Source organism: Pungitius pungitius, chromosome 14 (assembly GCF_949316345.1).
Source record: "Pungitius pungitius chromosome 14, fPunPun2.1, whole genome shotgun sequence".
Lineage (NCBI taxonomy): Eukaryota > Metazoa > Chordata > Actinopteri > Perciformes > Gasterosteidae > Pungitius > Pungitius pungitius.
In genome coordinates, this window is record NC_084913.1 from 12446719 (window position 1) to 12473880 (window position 27162).

General features: G+C 42.0%; 4 protein-coding genes across 7 annotated transcripts; 2 read left to right on the plus strand and 2 right to left on the minus strand.

The window, feature by feature from the left end:
- Positions 1 to 1038: 1038 nt before the first annotated feature.
- Positions 1039 to 6888, plus strand: LOC119227722 (ensconsin-like). 4 transcript variants are annotated; one of them, XM_037486762.2, is made up of 15 exons: positions 1040 to 1509; positions 2154 to 2258; positions 2464 to 2538; positions 2642 to 2805; positions 2894 to 2993; positions 3145 to 3261; positions 3470 to 3627; positions 3742 to 3851; positions 3947 to 4173; positions 4259 to 4436; positions 4513 to 4681; positions 4789 to 4893; positions 5063 to 5113; positions 5240 to 5459; positions 6080 to 6888. In XM_037486762.2, exons 1-15 carry the CDS (start codon positions 1380 to 1382, stop codon positions 6088 to 6090), a joined length of 1920 nt encoding a protein of 639 aa, XP_037342659.2. In that variant the 5' UTR covers positions 1040 to 1379; the 3' UTR covers positions 6091 to 6888. The 4 variants fall into 4 exon arrangements, with proteins under 4 accessions (XP_037342661.2, XP_037342659.2, XP_037342660.2 ...); XM_037486764.2 differs by lacking the exon at positions 6080 to 6888 and having other exon boundaries at positions 1039 to 1509; positions 5063 to 5142; positions 5240 to 5361; XM_037486763.2 differs by lacking the exon at positions 2154 to 2258 and having other exon boundaries at positions 1043 to 1509.
- An 83-nt stretch (positions 6889 to 6971) lies between these two features.
- Positions 6972 to 10814, minus strand: LOC119227733 (uncharacterized). Its single transcript, XM_037486783.2, has 13 exons — positions 10610 to 10814; positions 10285 to 10404; positions 9649 to 9768; positions 9352 to 9471; positions 8801 to 8920; positions 8490 to 8698; positions 8355 to 8400; positions 8142 to 8275; positions 7884 to 8009; positions 7689 to 7803; positions 7479 to 7613; positions 7267 to 7392; positions 6972 to 7127 (listed from the first exon to the last, which is right to left on the minus strand). Exons 1-13 carry the CDS (start codon positions 10812 to 10814, stop codon positions 7012 to 7014), a joined length of 1692 nt encoding a protein of 563 aa, XP_037342680.2. The 3' UTR covers positions 6972 to 7011.
- A 296-nt stretch (positions 10815 to 11110) lies between these two features.
- On the plus strand, positions 11111 to 20965 carry ahi1 (Abelson helper integration site 1). Its single transcript, XM_037486747.2, has 27 exons — positions 11111 to 11204; positions 11520 to 11597; positions 12144 to 12262; positions 12440 to 13017; positions 13146 to 13228; positions 13318 to 13504; positions 13784 to 13976; positions 14069 to 14164; positions 14246 to 14431; positions 14635 to 14787; positions 15040 to 15172; positions 15348 to 15471; positions 15712 to 15941; positions 16484 to 16590; positions 16707 to 16825; positions 17031 to 17161; positions 17245 to 17385; positions 17560 to 17753; positions 17842 to 17887; positions 17998 to 18050; positions 18501 to 18603; positions 18883 to 18935; positions 19301 to 19366; positions 19454 to 19616; positions 19711 to 19796; positions 20157 to 20245; positions 20423 to 20965. The coding sequence occupies exons 2-27, from the start codon at positions 11588 to 11590 to the stop codon at positions 20601 to 20603; spliced, it is 3624 nt and encodes a 1207-aa protein (XP_037342644.2). The 5' UTR covers positions 11111 to 11204; positions 11520 to 11587; the 3' UTR covers positions 20604 to 20965.
- A 506-nt stretch (positions 20966 to 21471) lies between these two features.
- Positions 21472 to 26658, minus strand: slc18b1 (solute carrier family 18 member B1). The gene is made up of 14 exons (XM_037486773.2): positions 26455 to 26658; positions 26140 to 26279; positions 24972 to 25067; positions 24804 to 24877; positions 24093 to 24240; positions 23722 to 23878; positions 23487 to 23623; positions 23297 to 23398; positions 23098 to 23189; positions 22705 to 22800; positions 22541 to 22615; positions 22305 to 22398; positions 21971 to 22020; positions 21472 to 21878 (listed from the first exon to the last, which is right to left on the minus strand). Exons 1-14 carry the CDS (start codon positions 26483 to 26485, stop codon positions 21824 to 21826), a joined length of 1347 nt encoding a protein of 448 aa, XP_037342670.2. The 5' UTR covers positions 26486 to 26658; the 3' UTR covers positions 21472 to 21823.
- Positions 26659 to 27162: the final 504 nt, after the last annotated feature.

The window sequence follows — 27162 nt, forward strand, 5'->3', positions numbered from 1 at the left end:
GGTTTTGTTTTACAGGTTTAAGCAGAAGTAGAAGCAAAAAGACAAAGCAGATTTGTAATATTTGTATCCAGACACTTAGTCTGAGCTTTATGTTTTATAACAACCAGAAAAACTGTGCGTCTGTAATAACAATAAACAAATGAATTGTGATACCATCTGTCATGATCTATAGCAGTCTGCCACGTTGAGCGCACCGTGACCCTTGCTGCCTGGCCATGACTCATTCTGCAGGATCAGCGTCCCATATAAGCAAGGGGGGGGGAGGGGGGTCAAGATCATAAGCCGCCTGTTTCTTTAAGCTACATGATAAAAATGTTTCTATGAATAAGATTGTTATCTTTATATTTGTTGAATGGAATGGCAATGTTGAATTATTAATTTACCATATGTCTCTGTTATTAGATTTTTTCAGGCACTTCATTGGTCATTGAGGACAAAGCCCAGCAAGGGGAAGGTGGGGACCAAGAAGACAGGGAAGCTGGTGAACCCCGCATGTCGCAACATTCATAAAACCATTACCTCACCACCCAGTAGCCTCACCTAGAGGGCACGCAGAGGAACACACTCCTGTTCAGTTCAGTGGAGTAGACTCCACTGGCTGTCGCAACTGTGAAGTTCAAGATTTTCGCTTTTCCAATGCTTTCTATTGCATTCATGATTTAAACTAAGGTTTGGGTCATCATAAGAGACCATTTTCCTTCTACATGTGCCTTCTTATGTGAAAGGAGCCAGATAAAGGCAAAGCTGACTTCAGGTCGTTCCCCAGATAGAAAGACCTCCATCTAGTGGTCATTTTATCAGATCCATGGGGAAGGAATCCTGGGTAAAAAAAAAATCTCATTTTTCCCATGCCTAATGAGAACACAGACTCCATCACAGTAGGTTAATGTCAAAGCAATGTATGTCACTGAATATTAAAGCACCGTTGTCATGGCAATGATTCATGAAGACTTTGGCCACATCCAACGAGCAAGCAGGCAGTGTGGTGGGCGTTTAAAGTGACACAGCTATATTATGTGAAAGTGAAGCAGAGCAGCTCACACGGTTATCTTTAAGGAGGGAGCCTCCTTTTATAGACTCATCACAATCTCCAGACTTCAACAGCTGTTCGGGAGACAGGAGTAAATATGTGGATAACCTTTGATTCATCTCTAAGCCAGGGGACGGTTGCATCCCTTTCTTCCTGCGTTTCTCTCTTATTGGTTCGTAAGACACAAATGACCAAGCAGCTGATGCAGAGGGCAGCGCTCTGCATCAGCCAACTTGGAGAGTGAGGACCCCGAAGGCTTCTTGAAATAGAAATTTAAAAGAGGAGGAGCAGAGAAAGGAGGAGAGAGAGAGAGAGAGAGAGAAGGAGGCTTTAGAGTGAGAGCCCTCGTATGCCAGGCTCCAAACCTAGCATGGCTGTGCAGGATAAACACAGTGACGTCCCTCCATCGCAGGGACCGCTTTCTACGCGTAACATCCACAGCCAGAGGAAGGGGAATGGATTCAATAAAAGAACAGGAGGTTAGTGGCTTTTGTCTGTGCTTTTGCTGAGGAATATTCACATAATGTCCAGTATCTGTTGAAAAACAAGCCTTTCCTTGAAACACAGCCAGAGAGCATCTACTGGGTCATCTGATCGTTTTGATGACGCATGAATATTAACATTCCTTTTGGGAGAACCGTTCTGTAACTGAGCATCGCAGCAATAAACATGAGGACATCATGGGGAATCTGTAGGCATAATAAGCCTGGCATCATCATCCTGATATTATTTAACGCTAAAGGAACTTGTGCTTTCATATAAATGCTCTTTGGTCTTGTGTTTTTCCTCTATGCTTTGACCTTCTTTGTTGTTTGTTTCTTCTCCATGAAGACTCATCAGGTGCTCGTATATTTCTCTTTGCTTTTGATACACAGGCTGTTTATAAAGGCTCTTTCAATTGCAGATGACCCCTGAGGCCATCCCAGTCCTCAATAGACAACATTTGGGACTGTTTGTTGAGCAGATTAGTTTTTGCTTTACATGTAACAATCCCTGAACAACATCTGTTGTACTAAAATATGCATATAAACATAAATATTGAGAGGCTGATTATGTAAAATGAGAAGAGGTCAGATGTATTTCTGTGTATTTATTTAACACAATAATTTTCCCCCGCTTTTAGACAATTGTGGTTATATCAAACCAAACTCACAGGCAAAGACGACAGCCTGTTCAGTCAACACGGCTGCTCAAATCTGCAACACGGCCACTTCACGAGCCACTGCAGGTTTAAACTCTAACATTCATCCTTTTATCAGGCAGCTTTTACACTAATAGGATATTGTATTATGACTTTCAGCACGACTTTGGTTTTTAGACGGCCTAAAGATAAGTGCCACTGTTTTTATATATCCAATGAACTAAATGTATGACCATGTAATGTATGTGTGGCACCAAATCATTGACTGCAAAGCATTATTTTGGCATTCCAGTGACCCATGGGCCGAATGTGGATGAGAGGCTGAAAGCAGCACGGGAAAGAAGAGAGGAGCACCAGAAGCTACTTGGTATGTGAGACTACTGTGAGAACGCACAGTCCTCATAAGTCCAATAAGATCAACACACATAAATGAGCTCTCTATTCATACTGGCTCGCTTTTCCCACCTCAGTCTCTCGGGAGCGGGGCAGATTGGAGCGGGAGCAGCGGGCCCGGCAGTACTATGAACAACAGCTGCAGGAGCGCAAGAAGAAACTCCTGGACCAGAGGCTCAAGGAGGAGAGGAAGCGTGCTGCTGTGGTGGGAAAGCGCAAGCAGACACTGATGGAGGAGAAAGTGAGTTTGAAATGCAAGTTCTCTTTTTTGTCTCGCAGCTCCGGGGGTTGTGTAACCTCACCACCGAAGCTTGTTTTCCTGAAATCAGGAGCGACATGAATGTGCAGTGCGTCGAACGGTGGAGAAGAGCCAAAGGGCCCAGCACAGCCTGAGTCAGAACCCGAGAGGAAGGAAGCTCACCACGAACGGTAACGTCCCCAAACAGCCTAACCGAGTCCAACCTCTCTTTAAACCCAATAACACCCAACTCAGCAGTATCTGTTCTCTGTGTAACATCCTGGAGTGCCTTATCTCTGTGGTTACGCCGCACCTAAAGCTTTATACTGATCAAAATGCTAGCACCCCGTCGCTTGCCTCTGACATCATGGGAGAAGAAGTTGGTCAGTCGCCTGCTTACCCCCACGTGCTCTTATCTGGCCAGGAGCAAGAGTGTTGGCTGTCAGTCAGGAGAAGAAGGTACTCCCCTCCCATGATAAGACAACCCCGCTTCAATGTTATGTCAATGCAATGCTAACTGTTTTACATTTGTGAGATACTACTACAACTAACCAATGGCTCCTCTTCCTGTCTGTTTACACGCTGCTTCATTCTTGCATCGCTGTTACCGCCATTCATGCATTTTTTCCTCCGCTTTACCAAATCACGGGACAAATCACTGGCTCAGTTGTCCATGTTTGTCGCCGTGCAGTTTCATTCCACTTCATGAATTCCACCGTCACTGCCCCTCACAATCCCAAACACCCCTCTGGGTCATCCCACCACATGCCGTCTGCCTCCCCGAGTCCCGACAACAGGCAGCACAGAAGCCTCAACATGCCACAGGTATTTCTGGCTGTCCCGACGGTCTTATGTATTTTTAGAATGACCCAGCTGAATATTTTTCAAGCGTGCACGTTTTCGGATTTGAGAAATATGATTATTTTATTCATGGTTTAGATGAAAGCAGCAAGACAGAAGGACGCTCATAGGAAGAACTCCAATGCAAAATCCACTCCTGCCAACACCAGTGCGAACAGGGCCAAAACCAAACCCCCGTCACCTGACCGGTAAGTGAAATGTTTCAAACCAAAAACATCCACTTTACATTCACGACAACGGTGATCTGAACAAAGTGGGACATCTGCTCTTCTGGGCCTTAAAGGACCCCCCGGCGATCAATCCGCAGACACGCAACCCCGCTGCAGCTTGAGCTCCCACCTGTCCCTGAGGAGGACGTCACCGTTTGTAGTTCAGCCCTCTCCCCTGGTAACTCAAGGCCTGTCAGGACACCGGTTCAAGGTCAACGAAAGACAATGATGGATGAGACTCCATGTTTGAATCTGCCCCACAAAGAGACACCTACCATCACCACGACCACAGGACATGGAAGTAAGCTAAATCAAATTCTCAATGAAGTGCTGAGGTTAAAAATAAAGATAAGATGTGAATCAAAGTTGATAATATATATTTTCAGGTCCTCCCCAAACCTCTCCTCATCCAGATCCACAGCCTCCTAAAGTCACGTGTAGACCTTCAGCCGGGACCACAGACCAAGGGGAGGCCTCCCGTCTCCTGGCTGAGAAAAGGAGAGAGGCCCGACTACAACGTGAGAGAGAGGAGCAAGAGCGCCTACAAAGAGAAGAGGCTGAAAGGTAAACAGACCGACATCCAGACTGTAGTACAACAGTTCATGCTAATAGGGCGGAAAATGTTTGAATTAATGACCAGGCGGAGTGGCGAGGAGCTGGAGCACATGAGGGCAGGGGAGCGAGCGCGACAGCAGGCCGAGGCTCGGCGTCTCGTAGAGGAGAAAATGAGGAGGGAGGAAGAGGAGCAGAGACAAGCCGAGGAAGAAAGAGCTCAGGCTAGGAGGGAGGCCGCTCTTCTGCAGAAACAGGTGAGAAATGCAAACATTCTCCATATCTGCACCCACAGGGCGTTGTTGTGGATGATTTTTGTATTTTTTATTAAAAATGTATTTTTTGAATTTCCTTGTTCACATAGAGAGAGGAGGAACAAGCCAAAGAGAGGGCAAAGGCAGAGGAGATGATACAAGAGCGAGAAATACTGGCACGGAAAGAGGAGGCAGCACGCCAAGCAAGAAGAAAGGTTTGAGTGTGGTCCAAAAATAATCTGATCCATAATCTGAAGAGTTAGTTGCTATATCTGCACAAATCAATTATTATCTGTACTCGAGAAGCTCTTTCCTGTTAAAGCCACTGCACGGTTTTCACAAAGCCGACACTACAAGTTTATTAAAAGCAGTTTTCTTCTCCAGCGACTTGAGGAGATCATGCGGAGAACCAGGAGGACAGATTCTCCAGATACGGTTTGATTTACTGCTACGTCTTTGTAAAAGTACATTGCCCCTGGGCTCATATGACGCACATCCAGTATCCTAATATCCAACCAGCTCCATTTCTAAGACCAAATTGGTTAATCCTCCTTAACACAGAAACCTGTTCCAGTGAGTATTTTGCCAAGTGAAGCCCAACCAAAGGAAAACACTCAACCTGTCCACAACGGTACTATCCAAGTTGCCGTCAAGATGACAGTGGGGACAAAGCTAGGGCTGAACAACGAGGAGGATGCGATACCTGTTGTGGCCTTTAAAGAACGCAGGTCCCTTAGGACTCTCACGGGCCTGGAGGAAATCCAGAGCCACCAACGAGCAGGTGAGGCGGGTCGCTGAGGCTAAAGAAGAAGAGACGCACCCTACAGACCAAGAAACTCACCGACACGTCATCTGTCACGTCGGTTTACAATCAGAATGAATTAATTGAGCTGAGCAGTCAATGTATAAAATTCATTGGAAGCTGGTAAACAAGGCTCATTTTGGTTGGTGGACGAGATCATTTCCCACCCTGGTGGCCTCTGTGTTTAGTATTCAGAGTTCAGAAGCTCTTAAATGATAGACCCTTCTCACGGGAGCAGGTGTAACTCATTATTTGATTCATGGTCCTATTCTATTAAGTGTGTCACAGACATGGAAATTAGCCAGGATGCACAATAACAGCCCATCTAAATGGAACAAGGCCTCAAGTATTTTTATTAATTACATATCATGGCTACTGTGAAAAAGGGCCTATTATTATTATTACTATTGCAACAATTCAGTTGCGTCGCGCAATGACAAACCGTATTCAAGGTGAACGAGGTCTTCTTTCCCTCTATATACACTTTCCCCTGAATACAAAACCTACAAAGAGATCACAAATGTTCTTCAAATCTCTGAAGGTGCTTTGAAACATTTGATAAAATATCTATTTTTGTCTCCCCTCTGTGCATTCTCCAGAAGTCATCTGAGAACCCTCACACATGGGCTCAAAGGGTCTGTTGGAGAGTCACACTGCAGCACAGCCACGTTGCTGCCCTGCAGGGCATGAAAGAGCATGTAAGAGAACAGCCTCGCCTCTCACTGAGGACGTCAGCATCGGCTCACTTTGCTGTGTGTAACCTGTGGCACAAATATCGGGCGTTATTTATTGCTTTCTTCGGCTCAGCAAGTTTCCAGAGTTATTAATGAAGAGCCAAAAACCAGTATATGTAGACAGTGGTAATGATAGTTCGCTGGCGAGTGAATAGCCATTCTAGCAACCACAGCACATGTTAGCCATGCTTTTTTGTTTATTCCGGTTATAGTTCTTGCAATCCAAGCACTTTTCCTTCCCAGTTTTGTCACTGTGGAATTAGAATAGCTCAAGTGGCAGTTTTTGCTGAGAACAAATGACTTTAGCTTGTTGGTGAAAAGTTGATGTAAATTCCTATCTTCCCTTTTGATTTTGTGACCTATAGAAATCACATATTTCAAAGCTGCTAAGGAACTTTGTTTTCAAAGACTTTGCTTTAGATTAATGAGTGTTGTTTAAGAGAATTTGATGCACAAAACCTTTATTGCACTGACTTGCTTTGTTTGATCCATCTAATCACATAACAAAGGAAAGGCTAAGTTAAGAGAGTTTATTATAGTAAAAGCATATGAAAACAAATGTATGTGATCTCAATATTTGATCTTGTAGTATGTTATTGCTTATAATTATCGCTTAACCTGTTAAAAAGTTGGACTATATGCCATATTTCAAATAAAGTTGAAACTATACCACATATCTGCCTTGTTTTTTTACTTAATTTGATGACTGTAAACATGATTGGAAACAAAGGCTGCCTGTCCATCATGTGCATGAAGGTAAACACTGTGCACAACTCTCAGCTCTTGTGCTGAGGGCCTCAAGAAAGAGGCTGAAACATTTGCAGCAGCCGCCTGGTTTCCTCCGTCTGCGCACGCACTTTGCAGAGCTGAGCCTCCAACTCACTGCCAGCCAACAGAGACGAAAAGACTCCGTCTGCAGAGGAGGACGGGACAAAGCAGGGATAACAAGTCCTGACTTGCAATGGTGTAATATTTAGAATTGACTCTGGGACACCTAAGATAATATAAATGGTTGCAGTATCGTCAGTTGTACCGGTGCAGGAAATACAAACCTTTCTTCAGGTTGAATACTGTGATTATGCAGAGGTGTTGCAACTTAACATCTTTCTTTTTTAGAAACACCAACAGGTACTCCAACATGTTGATGTAGTGAGGTCTCAGCAACAGGACCGTCTCATCTGGGTGAATCGTGTGAAAACAATATTTCATGAGACGAAGCCAAGCTGGTTATTTGATGTTTGAAACAAGGAGTACTTTACATTACCAGTCATTTCCAGTGTGCTGATGATGGCTGCAGAGTTACAGGACAACTGAGGATTTTGCATTTGTCGGGAAAACCTCACGAGTCTTGAAACTTGCTCCGATATAATTGTCGCTGACAAGTTAGACCTTAGTTGATCTGAAATAGTGATTGTGAAGGGTTATGAAAATCATTTCTATCAAAAGGGGCATCTCATCATGTTCACTCACTCACCCCAGGTCATGAGGTGATGTAGGCATGATGTCACGTGGAGCAAAGTCTCCTCCGACAGGGACGGAGACAAAAGGGCCCCGAGGAGTCCAGATAAACACTGACTTTCCATCACAGCCTAGATAACGATGATTAGAATAATCAATCTCAGACACCATGCACAAACACGTGAAGTCATGAATCGTAGCCTTATCGTACCCGCTGACCCACGCTGGAGCTACACAGGTTGGTGATTATCTTGCAGCTGTGTGTGATTACGACTGATGTTTGGCGATGAAGCAGCTGACCAATTTCATCCAACAGACCCTCACTCACAAGGACATGCTGGAATCAAGCCATGAAAATATTAGCAATATTAAGATGAACAGAACAGTAGTTTCACATCTACGTCACTTTTAGTTTTGTATCTAAAGATACCAACTCCACCACTATCATGGCCGTGCTATGAAAGCGTACATTGTTTGGTGGGTGTGCCGACAGGTCTGAAAGCAGTGTTATGGCTGACTCTCTACACGCAGGAGAAGAGTTTTTCAGCAGCGCCTTGAGGGGCGACACACAGTCGAGCTCCATCAGCTGCTCCTGGATCAGCACTGAACACAAAAGAGAATAGGACAAACAGCATCTGCTTTAGGTATGGCATCAGTCTCTGGCTTCATCGTTTATAATTACCGTTCTTTGTGAGGGTTTGTAGACATTTGCAGGCTTGAGTTGAATTCTGAAAAAGAAAATCGATACGATTTTTATCAAACATCGTTCATGATTTAACTTCAAACCCAGCTTCCAGATGTTTCAGGTCACAACTACCTTTTGCACAGAGGAAGACACAAGAGTCAGAACGGACTTTAACAAAAAATGACCCCCCATGCTGAGCAACTTTGGGTGATGCTCCCGAACAGCAGTGATGTTGCACAGAGCGCTGCAGCTGTAAAACTGAACTTCTGAATCTGACGACTGCAGCAGAAGAACCAGGACAGGAATGGCTCCCACCTCACATAAGATCCTTGTTGACCAATCTTGGAAAAGAAGAGAACGTTTTGTAAGAAAAGAAAACAGAGCAGCTTCTGGTTCCATTAAAACTATGTGGACATTGAGATTAAAGAAGGAAATGATCCCACCTGACTGTGTGAGATGTAATAGAGCCCAGGTAGCATTCTGTTGCACTTGTGGCTCGTAGGACTTCGCTAATGCCAACAGCGGCATAATGCAATCCAACATGATAGCTTCACTTTTTGATTCTGTATGAAAAGAAAGAAGAACATGAATGCTCAGCTGAATCTCGACCGAACTCAAGGGTATGTGTTGTGTCTCTGCAGACTCATAAGAGCTATTATATGTTGTGTTATTATTATTATATTTTAGATTATATTACAATATTAATTTGAATAGTATAGTTTTGTTTGTATTATTATTTATATGATGAAATCATATATAAGTTTCTGACAATCTCATTCTCTGATTTTTCCCATACATCAGTAAAAGTTTATATGGCATATGTCGCAGAGTACAGAACTTCATATACAGTATTTCGGTATCCTCACAGCCCAAGTGATGCAAAACATGTAAAATCCTACTCCTACTAAATTAGCAAAACACAATTATGTGTTTCTTTCACCAAATCAATCATCTGTGAGATCTATTCTACAGGATTCTACCAGTCTGAACCAACCTGAGGAAGCCAGCATGGTGACGCAGGCACACGAGTGACACCGAGCGGTGGCATCACCGGACTGGAACACCTCCAGTATGGGCACCAGCATCCCCATTTCAATCACTAACTCTTTACTCACTGAAAACAGATTGCATGGACAGAAATTCTAACCATGGGTTCCACATACGGGTGTCAGTTGTGACTCATTATTCTATTTTTAACAGATAGTATAACTGAAAGTGAAGCTTTTTATGGATTTATGATCCAACAGTTAGAGGACAATACTATAAATAACTTGTGATTCGTATCTCTTACCGTTGTTTTTGGCTAACAGATTGACCAAAGAGTGAGATATAGTCTTTTGCACATCTAGGTCAGTTGAAAAAAGTAAGGTCATGACTGGCTCCATGAAAGCATCCGGTAAAGGTGATTTCACTGTAACACACAAAGAAAAAGAAATCTGGTTGGTTGAAGAAGAAGACTTTTAAGAGTATGTTAAAGTTCTCCTTAGCTAAAGCCCAAACTGTGTCCTAAATTCAGGTCCTAAATGAGATCACCCACCTGCGTTCTATCAACCGCAACCCAGTAAACACAGGTATCTGTAAACTGCCACGGTTATGCAAAGTATGTGGTTGCACTTTGCCTATAACAGGATCTAACCTGGGCTAAACATAATATTTTAAACAAACAAAACCATCGCTTCTGTACTGTGGGATTTCGAAATGAAAGCATTTAGTTAAATCTTCAAACTGGCACATGCGCAAACAGAAATTTGTAAGTATCTAACTTTGGAAAGTAACAGTTGGACATTTGCATTATACCAGTCGTGCTCGTTACAGGGGCTTATCTCGGGAGTTAGTAACATGAAAAACCTGAAATGCAAACACTGATGTCATTCTGTGCACCACTGATAGTCAAGCAACATACAAATGGGTTTGATTTTCTACTCACAATGATGACTGACATGTAAATAAAACATAGCTGCTGTAGTTTGTAGATCATGGTTTTCCGAGAATGCAAGGTTGTTCAGGGTACGCAGACTTTCCTGATTAAGTAGTTGAGTTTCCTCATCTGAGAAAAAAAACAGACACACAGTGACACATATTCCAAATATTTTCTAAAATTATAAAAAACACTGATGATGCAATGTTGTCTGCCTTTCTCTATTACAGATCTATATCAACTGGGTAGACATCTCACAAACAAAAAGGGAGAGTAAAGCCTTCACAAAGATGCTATCTGCAACAAAGACAATGACCCGTTGTAATGTTCCTACCATTCAGCAGTTGTACAGAGGGAAACTCTTGTGTCCTCCTCCTCCTGAGGAGACCACTCTGTGGGGTTCTCCTAAAACAGGTGCACCGAGAAAGTTCCCCGAAAACCTCACCCATTTTTTGCTCTAACTCTCTGCAAACCTTTCTCAAACAAGCCAAAATTTCTTTAAGCAGTCGGGAGCAATTTTCACAAAAGCCAGAAGCCATGGCCGCATCTTCAGCAGAGAGGCATCGCACCTGCCTGCTGTGCCACCCAACCTGCGCATAGACACGCCTACTGGGACATCACGGTGTAGGGTCACAACTTTTATTGATCATCATTATTGTTATTTTTTGTCACGAGTTAACGTTACAGCATCTTCTAAGAATTGCACGTTTTAATGTATTTTGGAGAGTTTGGTGTGTTTTTTTACTTTACTGTAAAGTACGATTTATTACGGCTGAGAGATTGCTTCACCATTGGTGGACGTATTGTTGTTGTCAGTACGTCACAAACATGGTCGCCTCGCTCCGCCCCCACGCCAGCCTAGCTGTGGTTGACTTGGAAACCGTCTCGGCGTCGTTGGTGAAGTTGGAGGACAGCACAATCACTGCAGGGTGAATACACGCCTCAGCAACCTGCTGTCCGTCTTTGTAAAACTATGGAACTATGAATATGGGTCATTTTGGGCTTAAAGTCGTCGCTTGAGGAAGTTGATCCGTATTAAATCCAAACTTACTTACCGTTAACGTTAGCTCATAAAGCCACTTATGCTAGCTAATATTAGCACTTAGCAAGTTAGCGTTAGCTGTTAGCGTGTCACAAAGATTGCCTAGGTTGCAGGTTATAAACCCACTTAACGCTAAAATTATCACGCATAGATTGTTGTGTTCACGGTTGACATGATCTGTTCTGTGTAACGCTATTTGTAGGATGAAATTCCCCCTGCTTGGAACACCTTTTGCATTCAGAATGAGATAATACACAGTGGTGGCTGAGGATGCTAGTAGGTGAGTCTCCTGCGGTTCCTTCAACACACCAGTGGTATAACTGGCTTAGCTTCAAGTAAAAGTAGCTAGCAACGTTAAGTTGACTTAATAACACAGCCTGCAGATCTCACGTCCTTCAACGAGTTGGAAAAGAATAATGAGGAAGTCTAAAAAAGTAAATGTTGTTATAATGCAGAATACATCCTTTCGGTCTTACAATAATTCGATTAAGTTTAAGCATGTAAGCAGTTTATTGTTGGTTGATTGAAGTAAAGGGTTATTTCATTTGTACGTAGTGTTGGGCCTTTTATTTGTGGATCATGTCTTGTGTGTAAATAAATGTAGCAAAGTAAACACACTATTTAAATCTGCAATGTTGTGGAGTAGACAAGAAAAATGGAAATACCCATACAAGTACACCAAAATTATGTTTTATTACAATAACAATAGATTTAACTCTCACAACAGCACATACATACTTTGAACATACTTTGATAACATAGTATTAACTACTCTAAATGTAACAGCCCCGGGCGGCTTTGTTCATGAGTGGAACTCTTTTTACAGGTGCGACTGGAGACCGGGCAACGACCCGCGAAAGATTCAATGAAGTCCTCAAGAAATACTCTGAATCAGACAAGAAAAAGTTCAAGAAAAAAAAAGCAGAATCTCAGGAGACTATTGTGGTGTGTATTCACAATGTTTCAAATGATTCCTAGTTTGTGCACTAAATCAACTTTCACCAAAATAATCTGCATTTTATTTCATATGGTCAACTTTTTTTTAAGAGAACACGCTTTGAATGTATATATATATATTTCTATTTACATATTTACGTTTTCCCTTCCCCCCCGTTTGTTTAGCTTCAGAATCTAAAAAAGAATCTCAACCTTGAGAAGGACACAGAAGATGATGAGGCCATCCTCCAGAACACATATCACCCTGAGCAGGGCAGCCCTCGCTACACCAAGAATAAGCAAAGAGAAAGGGAAACAGCCGAAAAGGTTAACAACAAAACTACAAACCAAGAGGAGAGTCCGACGCCAAAAGGCAAGAGGAAAAGCAGGAGAGATCTTCCCCCCCTTTCTCTACCTGAGGATACCAAAAGTTACATCCAGAAGGTTGCAGAGGCTTCCAACGCCGAGATTGCTGTGGAGCCAAATTATGTAGGTGGTGGAAAGGGACCAAAGCGGAAAAGTAAAAAGGCAAAAAGCAGGGGAGATACAGAGGCAAACGCAGTGAGTCATGTGGAGGATGCAGAGGACAAGCTTCTGAAAGAATACCAGCAGCAGATTGCACAGAAGGAGGAAAGGACTTTAAAGACACTAAGCAACAAGAATGAGGATAAGCGTGTTCTCCCCCAAAATGTTTCACTCAATAATGATGTCGGAAAGAAGAAAAAGAAAAAGCTCAAATCTGTAATCACACAGTCGGAAGTAGGGTGTGTATATCTACTACTATGCCATGGAGTTTTTGACTTTTAATTATTTGACATTTTGTGATTTTGCTACAGACGGGAATTTTTAGCAGCATATTGGAGTACAATGTAATACTTTTCTGGTTCACTAGGGATGAAGATGCGGATCAGGATGCTGATGTGGACAACGAAACAGAATCCAAGGGAAAGAAGAAGAAAAAGAAAAAAAAACATGGTGAGTGAATGTTAATATACAACAGAGTTAGAATGTCCAGAATTAGAATGTTGATGAATTAAATTAACTTTGATTTTCCATTTTCTTAGTTGTCAAAGAAGAGAGTGAAGCTGAGGCAGAAGTCCCACAGAAACCAGCATTCGATGACAGCCTTGTGCTTGGAGTGTTCGTCCACAGAACCGATCCCCTCAAGACGGACCTACTGATCTCACACCCTATGGTGAAGATACATGTCGTCAACGAAATCACTGGACAGTATGTGAAGAAAGAAGACTGGTGAGAATGGACGCTCCGTGCGCCCTACATTCCTGCAGTTTAGTTCAGTGTTAAAATGTGTTTCCACATCTTTAATGATTATTAACACTAGTGTTACTATAGCCGCGTACATACCGTTTGTAACTATAACTTGTAACATGAGGACAATGTCTTTTTATCTGTTTTATTTCCATCTAGACATGCTCAACAGTTATCTTAACCTCTAATTTCAAAGGCTGCCGCACGGTAAAGCCTTTGAATTAACGCAATATCTAAATGTTTTTGTTGTATCTTTCCCAGCCATCGGCCAGTCTCCTCATTTTATGAGCAAGATAACGTTGACCACATACTCCCCATCATGACTCAGCCGTTTGACTTCAAGAAGAACAAATCAATCATCCCTGAGTGGCAGGAACAGATCATCTTCAATGAACGCTTTGGCTACTTTGTGGAACAAAATGATGAAAGCCCCCGAGTTATACTTTTCTTTGAAGTAAGACACCTCTCATCAATGTTGGGCAATTTCAAGATACTTCTCAATAACTCAATAATAATAATTGTATTTAATTGAATTGTTTCTTAAAGATTCTAGACTTCATAACTATGGAAGAAGCCAGAGCCAATGTGGAGGTTGACCAGCATGAGCGAGGATTCAGAAAAATTGCTTGGGCTTTCCTTAAGGTATCATGTTCAGCCTGGTTTGACTCGGATTTCAACTGTTTTTCATATTCCTAATTTCACAATCTTCTCTGCATCCTTTAGCTCGTCGGCACAAATTCTGTGCTGAATATTGACAGTAAACTTCGCCTCCAGCTCTTCTTCCCTCCGCCTCGGGCAAAGAGACAACCCAAAACTATTGAGGTGGTCGAGTGGTGGAGGAAGTACCCTCGAAACAAATACGCATCCACCCTTTATGTCACGGTGAAAGGCATTAAGCTCCCCGAGCATGTACGTTTTTTGTTGCTTTATAGGTGCTATTATGTATTTTTTAAATTTTAAAATGGCATTCAGTCCTTAATTTCTATTATATGTTGGCAGATATGCAAATGGTTGACCTGAGACCCATTAGTGATACTCATATTCCGGTTTCAAGTCAAGCTACAAGTTGATTCAGTGACATGTTAAGGCTTGGATTGGGTTATGTTCTGCAGGTGGACCCCGGTATTCGTTCCATGATGGCTCTGCAGGAGGAGAGGGGCAGCACCTCCTACAATGACCTGCAGAATGAGGTCACCAAGAGAAGCCTCACACAGCCTCTAGGCAGCAAGCCGCCAGCCTTGAGATGGAGCAGGCTGCCTGGACAGGTGAGAGGTGTTCAAACATGATTAACCAGACAAACTCCCACGTTTACATTGAAGCTGTTTCTAGTCTTAACATTCATGCTGTTCAAAGTGACTGTCAGAACAAATTCACTCTCCATGTTCTGCACAAAATGACAGTGATGTTGAATCCCAGAGGATGCTAAGATAACTACATACGGCCATATCACAAAAAGGGAACGTGTCGTTGAAGTGTGTGTTAATTGCGCGCGCCCTACCAATGTTTCCCTGTTGAAGGTCTGTCGGATTCCTAACAAGTCCATGCTGTCGTTCCGCGGTGGTCGGATGGGCTGCTTCACGTTGCTCTTCTCTCATGGCGGCACCATGCTGGCGGCTGCTTGTGCCGACACGGATGCTTTCCCTGTAATAGGTAAGCAACTCTTCTTCACGCCACGGCGGTAAACGTATGCCAGTTATTTAATGAATTGCTGTTTACACACACACACACACGCATCGCTGAGGATGACGTTAGAAGGCAACCCTTTCAGCATTTTTAAAAAAATGGTATATTGTTCAATAAGTAACCCATTCATTTAATGTTTCAGTGTATGAGATTCCCTCTGGCCACGCATTGGCTGCTTTCAGTGGTCATCTCAAAATAGTCTATGATCTCTGTTGGTCCAGAGACGATGTGAGCCTTTTGTCTGCCTCCTCTGATGGAACTGTGAGGTAAGTTCCTGCTAGTTGGATAGAAAAATACATTTAACTCATTTGGAGTGAATGGTGTCACAATAAGGGATTGTTTTTAGTGACTGAAATGCTGAAACAGCTGTTCGTAAAGTACCCTTCATAGAAAGTTCATGTCTCCAGTGACACGGCATGTTTTGGGCTGCAGTTGGCATCGTCTGATAAGTTATTAGCACAAAAGGAGTTTAGCATCATTTAAATATTCTTGCTCGCCTCTGTCAGAGAGTGGAACGTGGAGAGGCTTCAGGGAGCGGCCCAGAAGGTCCTCCCTCACCCATCCTTTGTGTACTGCGCTCAGTACCACCCCACAGCCCAGAGCCTGGTGGTGACGGGGGGCTTTGACTCTCTGGTGCGAGTGTGGAGGCTTGATGTCGATGATGTGAACGGCCAGCTGCTGCAGGAGTTTGAGGGTCACAACAGTTTCATCAACTCCATTTGTTTTGACTCTGAAGGTATTGTGTCTTTTATGTTGTCTTTGACCAACATGTTGTCCCTGTTGTGTATCACTCGCCTTTGCTTGCATATAATGTACACACAAAGTCTTTAATGACAAGAGGAAACAAGAGGGGGGGGGTCCACTGCACAGTAAAATATGTATATGATGGACAAATGGACCCCTTGTAGAGAGAATGGGCTGTTATTGGTTTGAGGCTGGTTGTAAACAATAACTCAATCAGCTAATTGTAACTAGCAGCATGCTTCATTTGTTTTTGTTTGTACTATAGCTCATGTCTTAATTATAAGCTGCTGCTGCCTTTTCTCTCAGACACGCACACACACACACACACCCCTTGTAACCATCAGAACAGTTTCAGTGTATTTGCGTGCATGCAGATGTGCATTTCAGAGGGATTCTATTTAGTATTTATTCTTTGACCATCTTCAGTAAAGAAAATTGTTGCATTGTCTATTCATCTTTTGTGATGTGAATAAGAATGTTATACTTTTTCCTTCTTACAGCTGATGTTGCTTTTGTTGTATTTGTTGTAATTAGGAAGGAGAATGTTCTCGGCCGACAATACCGGGCTCATCCTTGTGTGGAAAACTACAATAAGTGACAGCAAGCGGCATCAGCCATGTCATCACTGGTGTATAGAGAAGGTACAGGAGACTATCCTGTATTACACAGTGTACCTATGATGCGTCAGATGGCGTTCGCTTGCAATATAAATGAAATTGAAAATAATTGTGAAACTCTGCGTGTTTTGTCTTGGCAGAAAATTGATGAGAGTGACCTCAGGGGTGTACCCATCAACATGTTGCAGCTCCACCCAAACGGGCGGTGCCTGCTCATTCATGCAAAAGACAGTGTCCTGAGGGTGATGGACCTGAGAATGTAAATAAGACATAGGAGATCATTTACAAAAGCTGTAATTACAGGAAACAGTGACATCCGTAAAAGTCTTAACGGCTCTAAAACACAACAACAATAACGTTGGTGTTTGCATTTCTAATATCTTATTGATATTAAAGGGGGGTATCATTTCCTTGTTTCAGACTTTAAAAAAAAACTTTCATCTTCTATCTATCTGATCTTCTAGCTTGGTTGTGAAGAAGTACACCGGAGCCACAAACTACAGAGAGAGGGTTTTCAGCACTTTTACGCCATGTGGGAACTTCATCTTCTCCGGTAGCGAGGATGGGATGGCATATGTCTGGAACACAGACACAGGTGAGGTTATCATGTTTTTGTTGAGTCTGTTATGACTATAATATGCACAGTGGCTCCAGCTGTCCTCTGTTGTGTCTTTTCAGGGGACCAAGTTGCAGTCTATTCTGAACTTTTGTACCCCACTGCTCTCCATGGCGTGTCCTTCCACCCTCATGAAAACATGGTTGCTTTCAGCGCCTTCGGCCGGGGTCAGCCTGTCCGCCTGTACCTGTACGATCGCAAAGGTTGGTGGAAAACCAGGTGTTTTTTACTGTGGATGTGGCCCCTGAACGATCTAATATTTACTGTGCATACAGTGCTGTGCTTATTTCTTCTTCAGACCTACTGAAAGTTATTTCCGTCAGCTGAGCAACACCAGAATAAAAAAATTACAAATGATGTCATCCTTCATCACACAGTTTCCCAGCTGGAGGCCCACAATTTAAAAGCTGCGAGCCGATCGGCTTCAGCAGACACCAGAACTATGAGAAGCACGCCCGACCCACCAGCGTTACAGGACACATCTGTGGCTTCAACCATGGATCAGTTTGCCCAGGCAACAAGACTTGCAATGAAAATGCAATGTGTGAAGGAGCAACTGGATTCAGTACTTGTAAATACTTTTCTTCTATTACTTAGATATTAGAAGTATATCAAGAAATACAGAAATTCCAAACTCACTTTTTCCAATCTTGTTTTAGGAGCCAAATCAGAGGCCCTCGACTTCTGAATACATTTATGAGCAAGGTAATTATTTTATGGGTTGTAGACTTTTATAATGAGGATAGCGGCGTCACATCTACATTAACCTGTCTCTTTGTTTACATGGAAAATATTCTTCTTTTGTTTGCTTACAGACAAAAGGAGCATTGCTCACAGAGGGAGGGGCTTCACGATAGATTCTGGCACAGTGAGTTTGATCAGAACTCCTTTGTAAACACACCTTTGTAAACACACCTTTGTATACGTTGTTATTGAGGTCACAAATAGTGATGTAACCTGTCAATCCCTTTTTGCCAACTATTTGTTCTCTTAATCTCTTCTTAAACCAGCTTGTGCCCAGCTCTCCTCTCAACTGCGGAGAAAGGAAAAATAACACCAGAATATATTATTGATAAATGTAAATTTTGATTAGCAAAGCGTTACAGAACTGCTTTGCATTTCTGCTTGGGCAGTTTATAAAAATGCTGGCCCCATTATGTATTGCATTTGTTTTTGCAAGTTTTAACTTAATCTTAACTTTAAATTGAATTACTAGCCGCGTGTAGGCCTACATAAAAAGGAGTTGTTTTAATAGATTTCTGCTATTTTCAGAAGAAGCAAATTGCTAAAAATCTCAAGTGCAGCGTTTTCTTTGCAGACGGGATTAAGTGCTTCGGTACTTCCTCTGTCCCTCTTGTCGCCGCACTCCGGTTCTCTGGCGGAGCAGCTTATCCCTCAGGCAGCTCTGAGCACCCGATATCGTGAGTGGCTTGTACTGTTAATTGCACCAGTGAGTGATATGCAAGGTCAAATAGTTTCCGAGATTATAGCTGCAATAAGTAAAACCCGTGGTGACCAAACACTTCCACCATAACAGTTTAAAGTCTCCTGAAGCATGTATACCATACACAGGGACAAAGAAGGGCCGCTTGTGATTTTCACTTGTGTCCGTAAGTGATCTCCTGTAAACAATCACAGAATTATCTTGTAGTTGAAGAGTAAATATTTTTGCCTTCTTTTGTTTTTTCTTGGAATTTCAGGGGGTTTCAGTCCAGTCAGTCATCATCTGAAAGGAGCTTCGAGGCTACACACGGTAAGGCTGTTTCACAATATGTAACATTTTAATCGAGTTCCCGGGGCGCGTTTTTTGTTCACCTGTGGTTAAAAAAGTCCCTTTTGCCCAATGCGTAAGTGTTGCTTTTGAGATTTTGAGATACACTTTTTAGATGTTGTTAGTTTTTAACTAGCTGACAGGACAATAGTGTTGAAGAGTCACAGACTAAGTCACAAAACAGCATCTTCTGCTGTTCTGATTGAGAGAGGCTTTCCCCTGTCAACTGAATCTCAACCAGATGAACGTTGTTGCGCCCTTTAGTCGACTGCTAGCATCTGCCAAGTATCATCGGTCTGTTAAAGTTGCTTCTTCTGGATCTAAATGATGTCATTTTGCCCCATCAGAGCCAAGCTGAGCACATATCTTCAGGCATCCATGGGGAAACAGATTCTATCCCCGTTCAACAAGTAGTGAGTATCCACTGAGGCTACGAGCTCCGTGGCAGGTGTCCTCTCATCACCCATACTCAGCCATCCACCGTTGTGTTCCTCCTGCAGGTCGTCTCGCTGTACGATTACACAGCCAATCGGTCCGATGAACTGAACCTCTGCCGCGGTGATGTCATCCAAGTGCTGTACAAAGACAATGACAACTGGTGGTTCGGGCATCTGGCCAACGGGCAGCAGGGATATTTTCTAGCTTCTTATGTAGCAGATCAGAGTAAGTGAATCAGAATTTCTTTTTATAGACCCCCCAAGTGGAGATTGTGTACGAGTGAAAGAGGGTGCAAGATACTGATTCTTTTATTTCGTAGGAGATTTCGATGAAGAGGGAACTGAGTCTGTTGGGGCGAGAGCCGCCTTGTCTGAAGGGACCGTTGAGAGGTCAACACCAACCAGGGTAAGGAGACAGACTCATGAAGGGGCATCTGTCCTGGGTTAAAATCAGATCTTCTTACATCAGTAGGCCTTTTATAAATCTAATATTTGTGCGGCTGTGAATTCATTGCTTGCATGCCACTCTTCTTTCTGGTGTCTATGTTTCTGTCTGTTTTGTGAAGTGAAACTTTCATTTAAGGATCAGACACCCTTCATCCTTTAATGGGCTGAAGTATTCTTTCATAGACTTTTGGACTTTGGGATTATCACTTTAAAGTTGACCTTTTTAAAGCATAGAAGAATGCAAAATGATCTATAATGCAGTATCTGCTTGGTTGGCTTCCCTATTGTTTTATCTTTTCTTCATCCTGGCCTTTCTAAGGTATCTGGTGCAATCAGTTCTTCTGGGGAACTTAAGTTTCTTTCTGAGCCGACCCTTTCTGACACCGAACCAGAGCTGACCGATGCCAGGTGAGAGGCTCGTTGTGCTTTGATCCTCCCGACGATGTTCCCAGACTGAGCACTGTGTTCCCCTCAAAGTGTTGCTTCTCCATAGCAACAGCAAGACAATGCAGATTTACACCCAACATGGTTTGTTGTAGTTTTAGAAGCAATGGATTTTGATTGTGAATGATGGTTTCCCGCCAGGGCGAGAAGGAAAAAGAAGGTGAAACGGTCAGGAGTTCCTGCACCTTCGTCTCAAGCCACATTTTCAGATGCAGATATTCCGAGAGGGACGAGCAGCAGGAGGAGAGGAAGATCCACAGAGAGGCCCCTCCCAAAGAGGCCGACCGGGCGGAGTAATGGGGCCTTTGAGCCCGACACATAAACCCACACACTGCTGTTTGAGTGCTTTCAGCCTTACTCTGTTTTATGTATTTTTAACATATTGTTTTTTCTACTTGATTCAGTATATTTTGTATGTACATAATACAGATTGATCAATGAAATGTAAAGACTTCTTCAAAAGAGTTCTAGGAATTATTCTCCCATGTTTTACATATTTAACCATAAATTGGCTGTTTACACTTTTAGGCATAGAAGGTATCGGAAACTACATTTCTGTAGTGTTTTATTTTATTTTATTAGCCTCTTTATAGTTAATGTTACACAGCTATATACAAATACAGATTATTTCTTTCAAAATGTCTAATGTCATGTAAAGTCCCACTATTAAAATCTAAAATCTGCAAAAAAACATGCTTACGGGATATTTGTTTATGCATGACATTCTTGCTATGTACTCTTCAAGGATTGCAAATGAAAAACACATAATTGTATGAATTACCATTTTAAGCAAAGTATGTAAGGATTTTAAATTCTACCTTTTGACATTGACGTCACTATCTTTTGAATTTAAGATGCTAATAGCAAGAGAATAATGTTTTTTGCATTGTTTTAGTATAAGGCACGGATTTGAGTTTTTCATTTACATATTCACTTTTTTACATTTATTATTTGTGTAAATGTTGTAAAAATGATCAGTTTGAAAACAATACACGACATACAAAATCCCCAAATGCACTAAATGTGACACAATGCTGCCTGTTGAATTATCCTGAGGCTCCCTATTACCTAATATATCGCTCTATAGATTATACCGCGTTTATTTCCATGAATGTGGTCAGCTTCTTTTGGCTTGTGTAACTCCAACATGAAGTCATGTGATTTAAAAAAATGAAGCTTATGAATACAGCTGATCTCCAGGACAAAGCCCCATTTAATTTGGACTTTCCAGTGGTTGGCTTCCTCCATTCATAAAACATTCCTCATTTTGCACAACATAAAATCACTTAATTTAAATATCCTACAAATTCAGAAAAATACACAGAACTACTGCTTTTTTTTAGGCTGTTTAGGATCAGTTTTTTTTTTTTTTTTACATTTAATCATTTTCATGACCCATACAAAAGCATTTTAATGTCTGCAACACCAAAAAAAAACCATAATAAATTTATAATAATTTACAAAAACATTTAAAAACCGTGGTAAGTTGGAAGGCGGACACAGTGAAGTCTGTGCATGCCTTCCACACGTTGCTAAAGGCCTTCAGTCAGTCAGGAGACAAGTGGTTTCATCTGTTGGTCGACTGTCTTCTAGAACGCTTCAAGTCAAACACAAAAGGGAGTTTTACACCAAGTTACACCTTAATATCTGGAAAGAATGTGAATATCTTTACTTGAGGTGAACGATTACCTTGGTCGTTGTAAAGGTTGACACAGGTAGTGCACAGCCAGGAGAAAGGCCTGAGGACAGATTACTTTCAATTGTTTGGAAAAGAGAATCATGCACTTTCTTCTAGATCAAATATCTGTGGCATGTTTGATAAGCAGACCTGGAATAATAAGGTAAGCTTAACCAGTCCCATGCGGCCTCTGTCACAATGACATCATTTTACAGGCCATTGTGTGCATAAGCGGCCAATGATTTACTCCTGATGATATGGTCAGGATGTGGAATCTGGAATCTTTCAAACCACAGAAAGGTAATGGGAATGTTCATAGGCCAGCGGGTTCAAAGCCATACTTACACCCAAAAACACCACGCCTCCTTGGATTGCAGCTGCCCATTCAAAGCTCAGGTTTTGCGTGAGAAGGCCACCGACTATTGGCCCATAAAACATCCTTCAAAAAGAATGAAAGGTCACAAAATAAAGTACCAACCAGTGAAACAACATATTTATTGTTTGTTTGTTTTTTAATTAATATGCATGCGACTGAAGAAACAAATGACTTCTGGATTCCGGTAAAAAGGAGTCGGCCTCACCCAGCGGACCAAAATGCCCCAAAAAGTCCGGACACCATTCCAAGAGTGCTGAGCCCCTCATCATATCCGTTTTCACTGCAAAGAACAAGCACATGAGTTTCACCTTGCGCTATATACATAAATAAAAATAAATGTATAGCAGCCTAACATGTGACACCACTCACTATGCACATGTGATGATCTCCGGGAACGTGGGGATCACAGTTATGCCCAGAGAAAACCCAATTACACCGAGCATGAAGACCTGCAACCACAGCTGGCTACAAATACAAGCACACACGCAAAAACACCTGAATAATTTATACTCTCAATAAGAGCCTTAAAGTACAATGAAAAGCGTGTGTCTATTTATATGGAGAAGTTGTTTTCAGGCTTAAGGCCAAGCTTGATCTCTGGCTGTAACTCCATATTAATAAGGACAGATGATAATAGATAGATATAGAAAATAGAAGAGCTGCCCCCTTCGCTGTAAAAAGGACAAACCGCATAGAAGACGACTGACTGATGTGGATCCATCCTTTCAAAGTGGAGACCTTTCCACCTTCACCAATGCTCACCTCTGGATGTGAAGAAAAGGGACGGGGCCCAGCATAATGAAGCCAAATGCTGTAATGGCACCTCCAGCCACCATGAACCAAGACCTGGTGGACTGATGAAGACACACACACACACACACACACACACAAACAGGAGATTTGGTTCAAAAGTCTGACTTACATTTGTGAAAGAATCCTCCACATTTGCCTTTACACTCACAGGGTATTTGTCGGTGATATAGCCGATCAGCGGGGATGCCAGGCAGTATGGCAACGACAAACCGAGAAGGATGAGTCCCACGAAGCCAGCTGAGAGATTAAACTGATTAAACAGAGAGGGAGAATGTGTTCTACAGTAGGCACAGCAACCTTCTTCCGACACTGAGTTGTCTTCATCACAAGGGGACTACCTTCTCCATGGCAAACAGGGACAACGTGGCGTCCAAGAAGCCCAGACCAGCACTAAGAGTGAATATCGCGTAGCAGATCAGGAGGATCTTCACTTTGGTGAGAAGCGGCAGGAAGGAATCCTTTGAGGGTTCTGCTTCTGTTTGGACACCAGCACACAGGACAGCTGGCAGTTACAATCCCACAAAAATACAAAGGTTTATTGAAATGACACACATAATGTGTTGAATACACTACCAATGCTTGGTAAGACGTATATGTTGAAAGGAACCATAATTAGTAGGAAACATCCAAGAAGCATGAAAGGGACTTCGTATCCAAAGGATTGGTAGATCCACCCTCCGAGCGGTGGCCCCAGAATAAGACCGAGTCCTGTGAAAACCTCCAAACCACCCTGAACAGAGAGAGAGTTGCAGCACTTTAAAACATGGAGGCAACAATCTGCAGTTTCTCAGCCTAATGCCAGGAGCTATTTTGTATTTATTCTCAATGACACTGGGAGAAACGTTAGGTAAGAAACAACGCCAGCCATAATGCATTTCTTCTTTTTCCTCGTGATTCTAATGTCTAAACAACAAGCCAGTAGCACAGGAGATGTCTGCACTCACCAGAACAGTTGCCACATTGTTTGGAAATATTTTTCCTGTCATGGCAAAAGTAGAGGTCATAGCTGCAGCGAAGCCTAAAGCGTCTATGGACCTCACAACAAAGCAGAGGCTTATGAAAGTGGCTCCCGCAGGAGCTCGGTTGAGTAACCTGCAAAACAAAACCTCAAGATAGAAGCATCGAAACAAATGCACACCGACGGAGATCCAAACCTGCACGTAGACACATTCAGAAACACAATACATTCATTGAGCGCTGCACATTTCCAATACAATACTGTGCAGTATGGCAGGCTCCGTCATTAACCTTGCATTTATAAAAAGAACCCTCTGCCACCATCGTCTATGAAGGTCAGGTGTTGTTCTATATATTTATCTTACTGGGAACAAATCCCACCAAAAGAGCAGCAGTGCTCCTTAACTTTCCCAACCGCTCTGGCTCTGTTCATTCCTACTGGAGATGTTAATCTGTGTAAAGGGGTCACAAATATAGCTGGTGGGTTTTTTTGACTTGTTGACAATAAGAATACAGATTATTTATGTACTTGTTCTGCAGCCTTGATTATTAAGTCCAACGCCGTATTTCTTTTCTGCTTTTAATAGCTCTAAAACTTGCTAGAACATGTCGATGACATGATGACTTTGTGATATGAGTTGGGTTGTGTGTCTGTGGTCATCATTATCGTTAACGGAGCGCACAGGACCAACACTTACCCGAACAGGATGGTGCAGCCTGCAGACACAAAAAGGCCGGCCACAAGCATGAACTTTGCGCCAATCTGGACGATCTGATACGTCGACAAAGACTTAAAGAGTTACTCTGCATCCGGAAAGCAAGCCACGCTTCAGATACTGAGAAGAAAATAAGCCATACGCACTTACATATTTACCCATGATCAATGAGCCAATTAAATTGCAGACAGCGTAGCAGCCGAATATGAGGCCAATGACCGTTTGACTGGCTCCCTTCTTTACTGCCTGTAGGGAAACACACATGTTTGGTATTCAACGGACTGAGGAGAAACCACACAGTCCAAGTTACATAAGTAAGGACATGTGATGTTATTGGCACAAAGCGCCACTAAATGCACCACATATTTATTTATTTTAACAAAAAAAGCATGCAATGCATTAATGCCTTATCATTACCGTATCATATTGATTACTACACTACGCCCTAACTTTTGCTTATCAGTTATTTCTCATGTTGTCAACTGACCTTACCTGAGACCAGTGAGTATAATTGAGCAAGTCATTCACTGGCCTCCAGGGAAGGATGTCTGATCTCTCATTCATTCACTTTTAAAAATGTTTAAAAAGCATTATATATGCTATCTTGAATCACTACATCAGACCCAAACGTTATGTCCTGTGTTTCAGAACTGTTTTATTATTTTTTATGGAGATAGCAGCTCAAAGATGTGAAATAGCAAGTAATAAATGGATTACCAGTTGTTGCAACTGCATTTTTACCAAACAGAAGGTTTAAACACCAGCCAATGGGATAATCTCTACCTGGCAACCCCAAATCAGTTCCTTATAATGCTGCTTATCTCTCTTTTACTGAATAAAATTAATAATTAACCATTATTAAAGTAAACTTAAATAACGGAACAGTGACTTCTCTAATGCTTAAATTTATTTAAATTTGTATTTGTTGTTCTTGTTATGGCCGGTCTTTAAATGTGCCGGGGAGACACCCTCAAAATAGAATAACATGACGAATGTATCTTGATACTAAAACAGTAAAAGTGGAATAGTTGGTTTGGTGACAGTAGTGTCAGTTACACAGGAAAACATATGTAAAGTTCACTTACAACAGAACAGTAGCACCCCTACTTTGTCAAATGAACTCAGGAGTTTTGTGTTGCATGTGAATGAACTTTTCATTCAAAAGACTGAATACTTTATTATGTCTACTTTCAAAAGCTACCTGGCTTTGCTTTAAGAAAAGCTACGAGATAAAACTTTCCACAAATTCAACTTTATAAAATATCATAAGTGGTACTCAAACCGCTAAACCAATTATATTTGTATACTTTTTTCTCACCTCATTGGGGAAAAATGGGCCTAATATCGAATAGCAGATCATTGAACTAAAGTTGACAGATGCCATCGATATCAAGGTGAGAGTCTGCTGTCTCGTCATCCTGGTGGGAGGACGTGTTGCTTCAGCTGGACTGCTGTTATCTGTTGCGTACAGAGACAACTTATTATAAACTTACAAATTGGATCAGTTGAGGGTAAATAACCCCAAACTTATCACGTAATGATTCCCCTTCAAATGGGGGTTAACGTTATGTGTTAGATCAGCTGATCAAAAACACAAACAGCAACTGATTAGACTTTTCTAAAAGTCACCAACCTGTTTGCTGGAGGTCCACTTGTAGGTCCATTTCTAAATGGTCAGGTCTTCTTTTCCAATTACGCAGGACTGAAATTCCGACGGTGACGTAACGACACACAGAGGAAACCTTGAAAAACACCAACCGAAAACAATCAATCTGCCCCCGACTGTCTGCAGCCACAGTGAAGCGCTCTCAAAGCGGCGCGCAGGATTTCCTCAATAAAGTTCATTTTCAACGTCAATGAGACAGAAAGCGCTCAACAAAATAAAAGCCCTGGCACTCAGCTTCCGGTGGCTAAAACGATTCTTCCGAACTGCGCAAAAAGCCAAGATTAAATCTTAGTATGAACAACGGTGCTTTTCTTCATTTGAGTTTGTATACCATAGCTGGTTTTTCAAATGAATCAATACTGTTAACAAATATAAACAACTAAATCAACACAAAATACAACACAACTTTCAGGATGTATTATCTTTATAATCCATGGATTAATTTAGTTTAATTATTTACATATCAATTGTATTTAAAAAGATGTGTCAAATAAAGTTAGAAACATTACATCACTGAACCAAAAAAGTATTTTACTGAAGGCTTTGGCATTTAGACATACATGCTGGCCTATCATTTTAAAATAATAATCTTTTTTTTGCAGAAACACAGTACTTTTATCGATTCCTTCGTAACTGGAAAACAAAGGGACCGAAAGAGGAAGTCGGTGTTATGGG

Bases quoted from the DNA above. Each gene is read 5' to 3' on its own strand.
- LOC119227733 (XM_037486783.2), bottom strand. From the start codon at position 10,814: ATGGCTTCTGGCTTTTGTGAAAATTGCTCCCGACTGCTTAAAGAAATT. The intron at 7,614-7,688 runs GTGAGTGAGTGA...TCACTATTTCAG, and splicing joins ACATCACCTCATGACCTGGG to ATCAACTAAGGTCTAACTTG. The intron at 7,393-7,478 runs GTAATGTAAAGT...CGATTCACCCAG, and splicing joins CAGCACACTGGAAATGACTG to ATGAGACGGTCCTGTTGCTG.
- ahi1 (XM_037486747.2), top strand. The intron at 15,472-15,711 runs GTAAGTTCCTGC...CGCCTCTGTCAG, and splicing joins TCCTCTGATGGAACTGTGAG to AGAGTGGAACGTGGAGAGGC. The intron at 19,797-20,156 runs GTAAGGAGACAG...GGCCTTTCTAAG, and splicing joins AGAGGTCAACACCAACCAGG to GTATCTGGTGCAATCAGTTC.
- slc18b1 (XM_037486773.2), bottom strand. From the start codon at position 26,485: ATGGACCTACAAGTGGACCTCCAGCAAACAG. The intron at 24,878-24,971 runs GTAAGTGCGTAT...TCGACGTATCAG, and splicing joins CATTGATCATGGGTAAATAT to ATCGTCCAGATTGGCGCAAA. The intron at 24,241-24,803 runs GTAAGTGTTGGT...TTTGTTTTGCAG, and splicing joins GGCTGCACCATCCTGTTCGG to GTTACTCAACCGAGCTCCTG.
- LOC119227722 (XM_037486762.2), top strand. From the start codon at position 1,380: ATGCCAGGCTCCAAACCTAGCATGGCTGTGCAGGATAAACACAGTGAC. The intron at 3,628-3,741 runs GTATTTCTGGCT...TTCATGGTTTAG, and splicing joins GAAGCCTCAACATGCCACAG to ATGAAAGCAGCAAGACAGAA. The intron at 4,174-4,258 runs GTAAGCTAAATC...ATATATTTTCAG, and splicing joins CACGACCACAGGACATGGAA to GTCCTCCCCAAACCTCTCCT.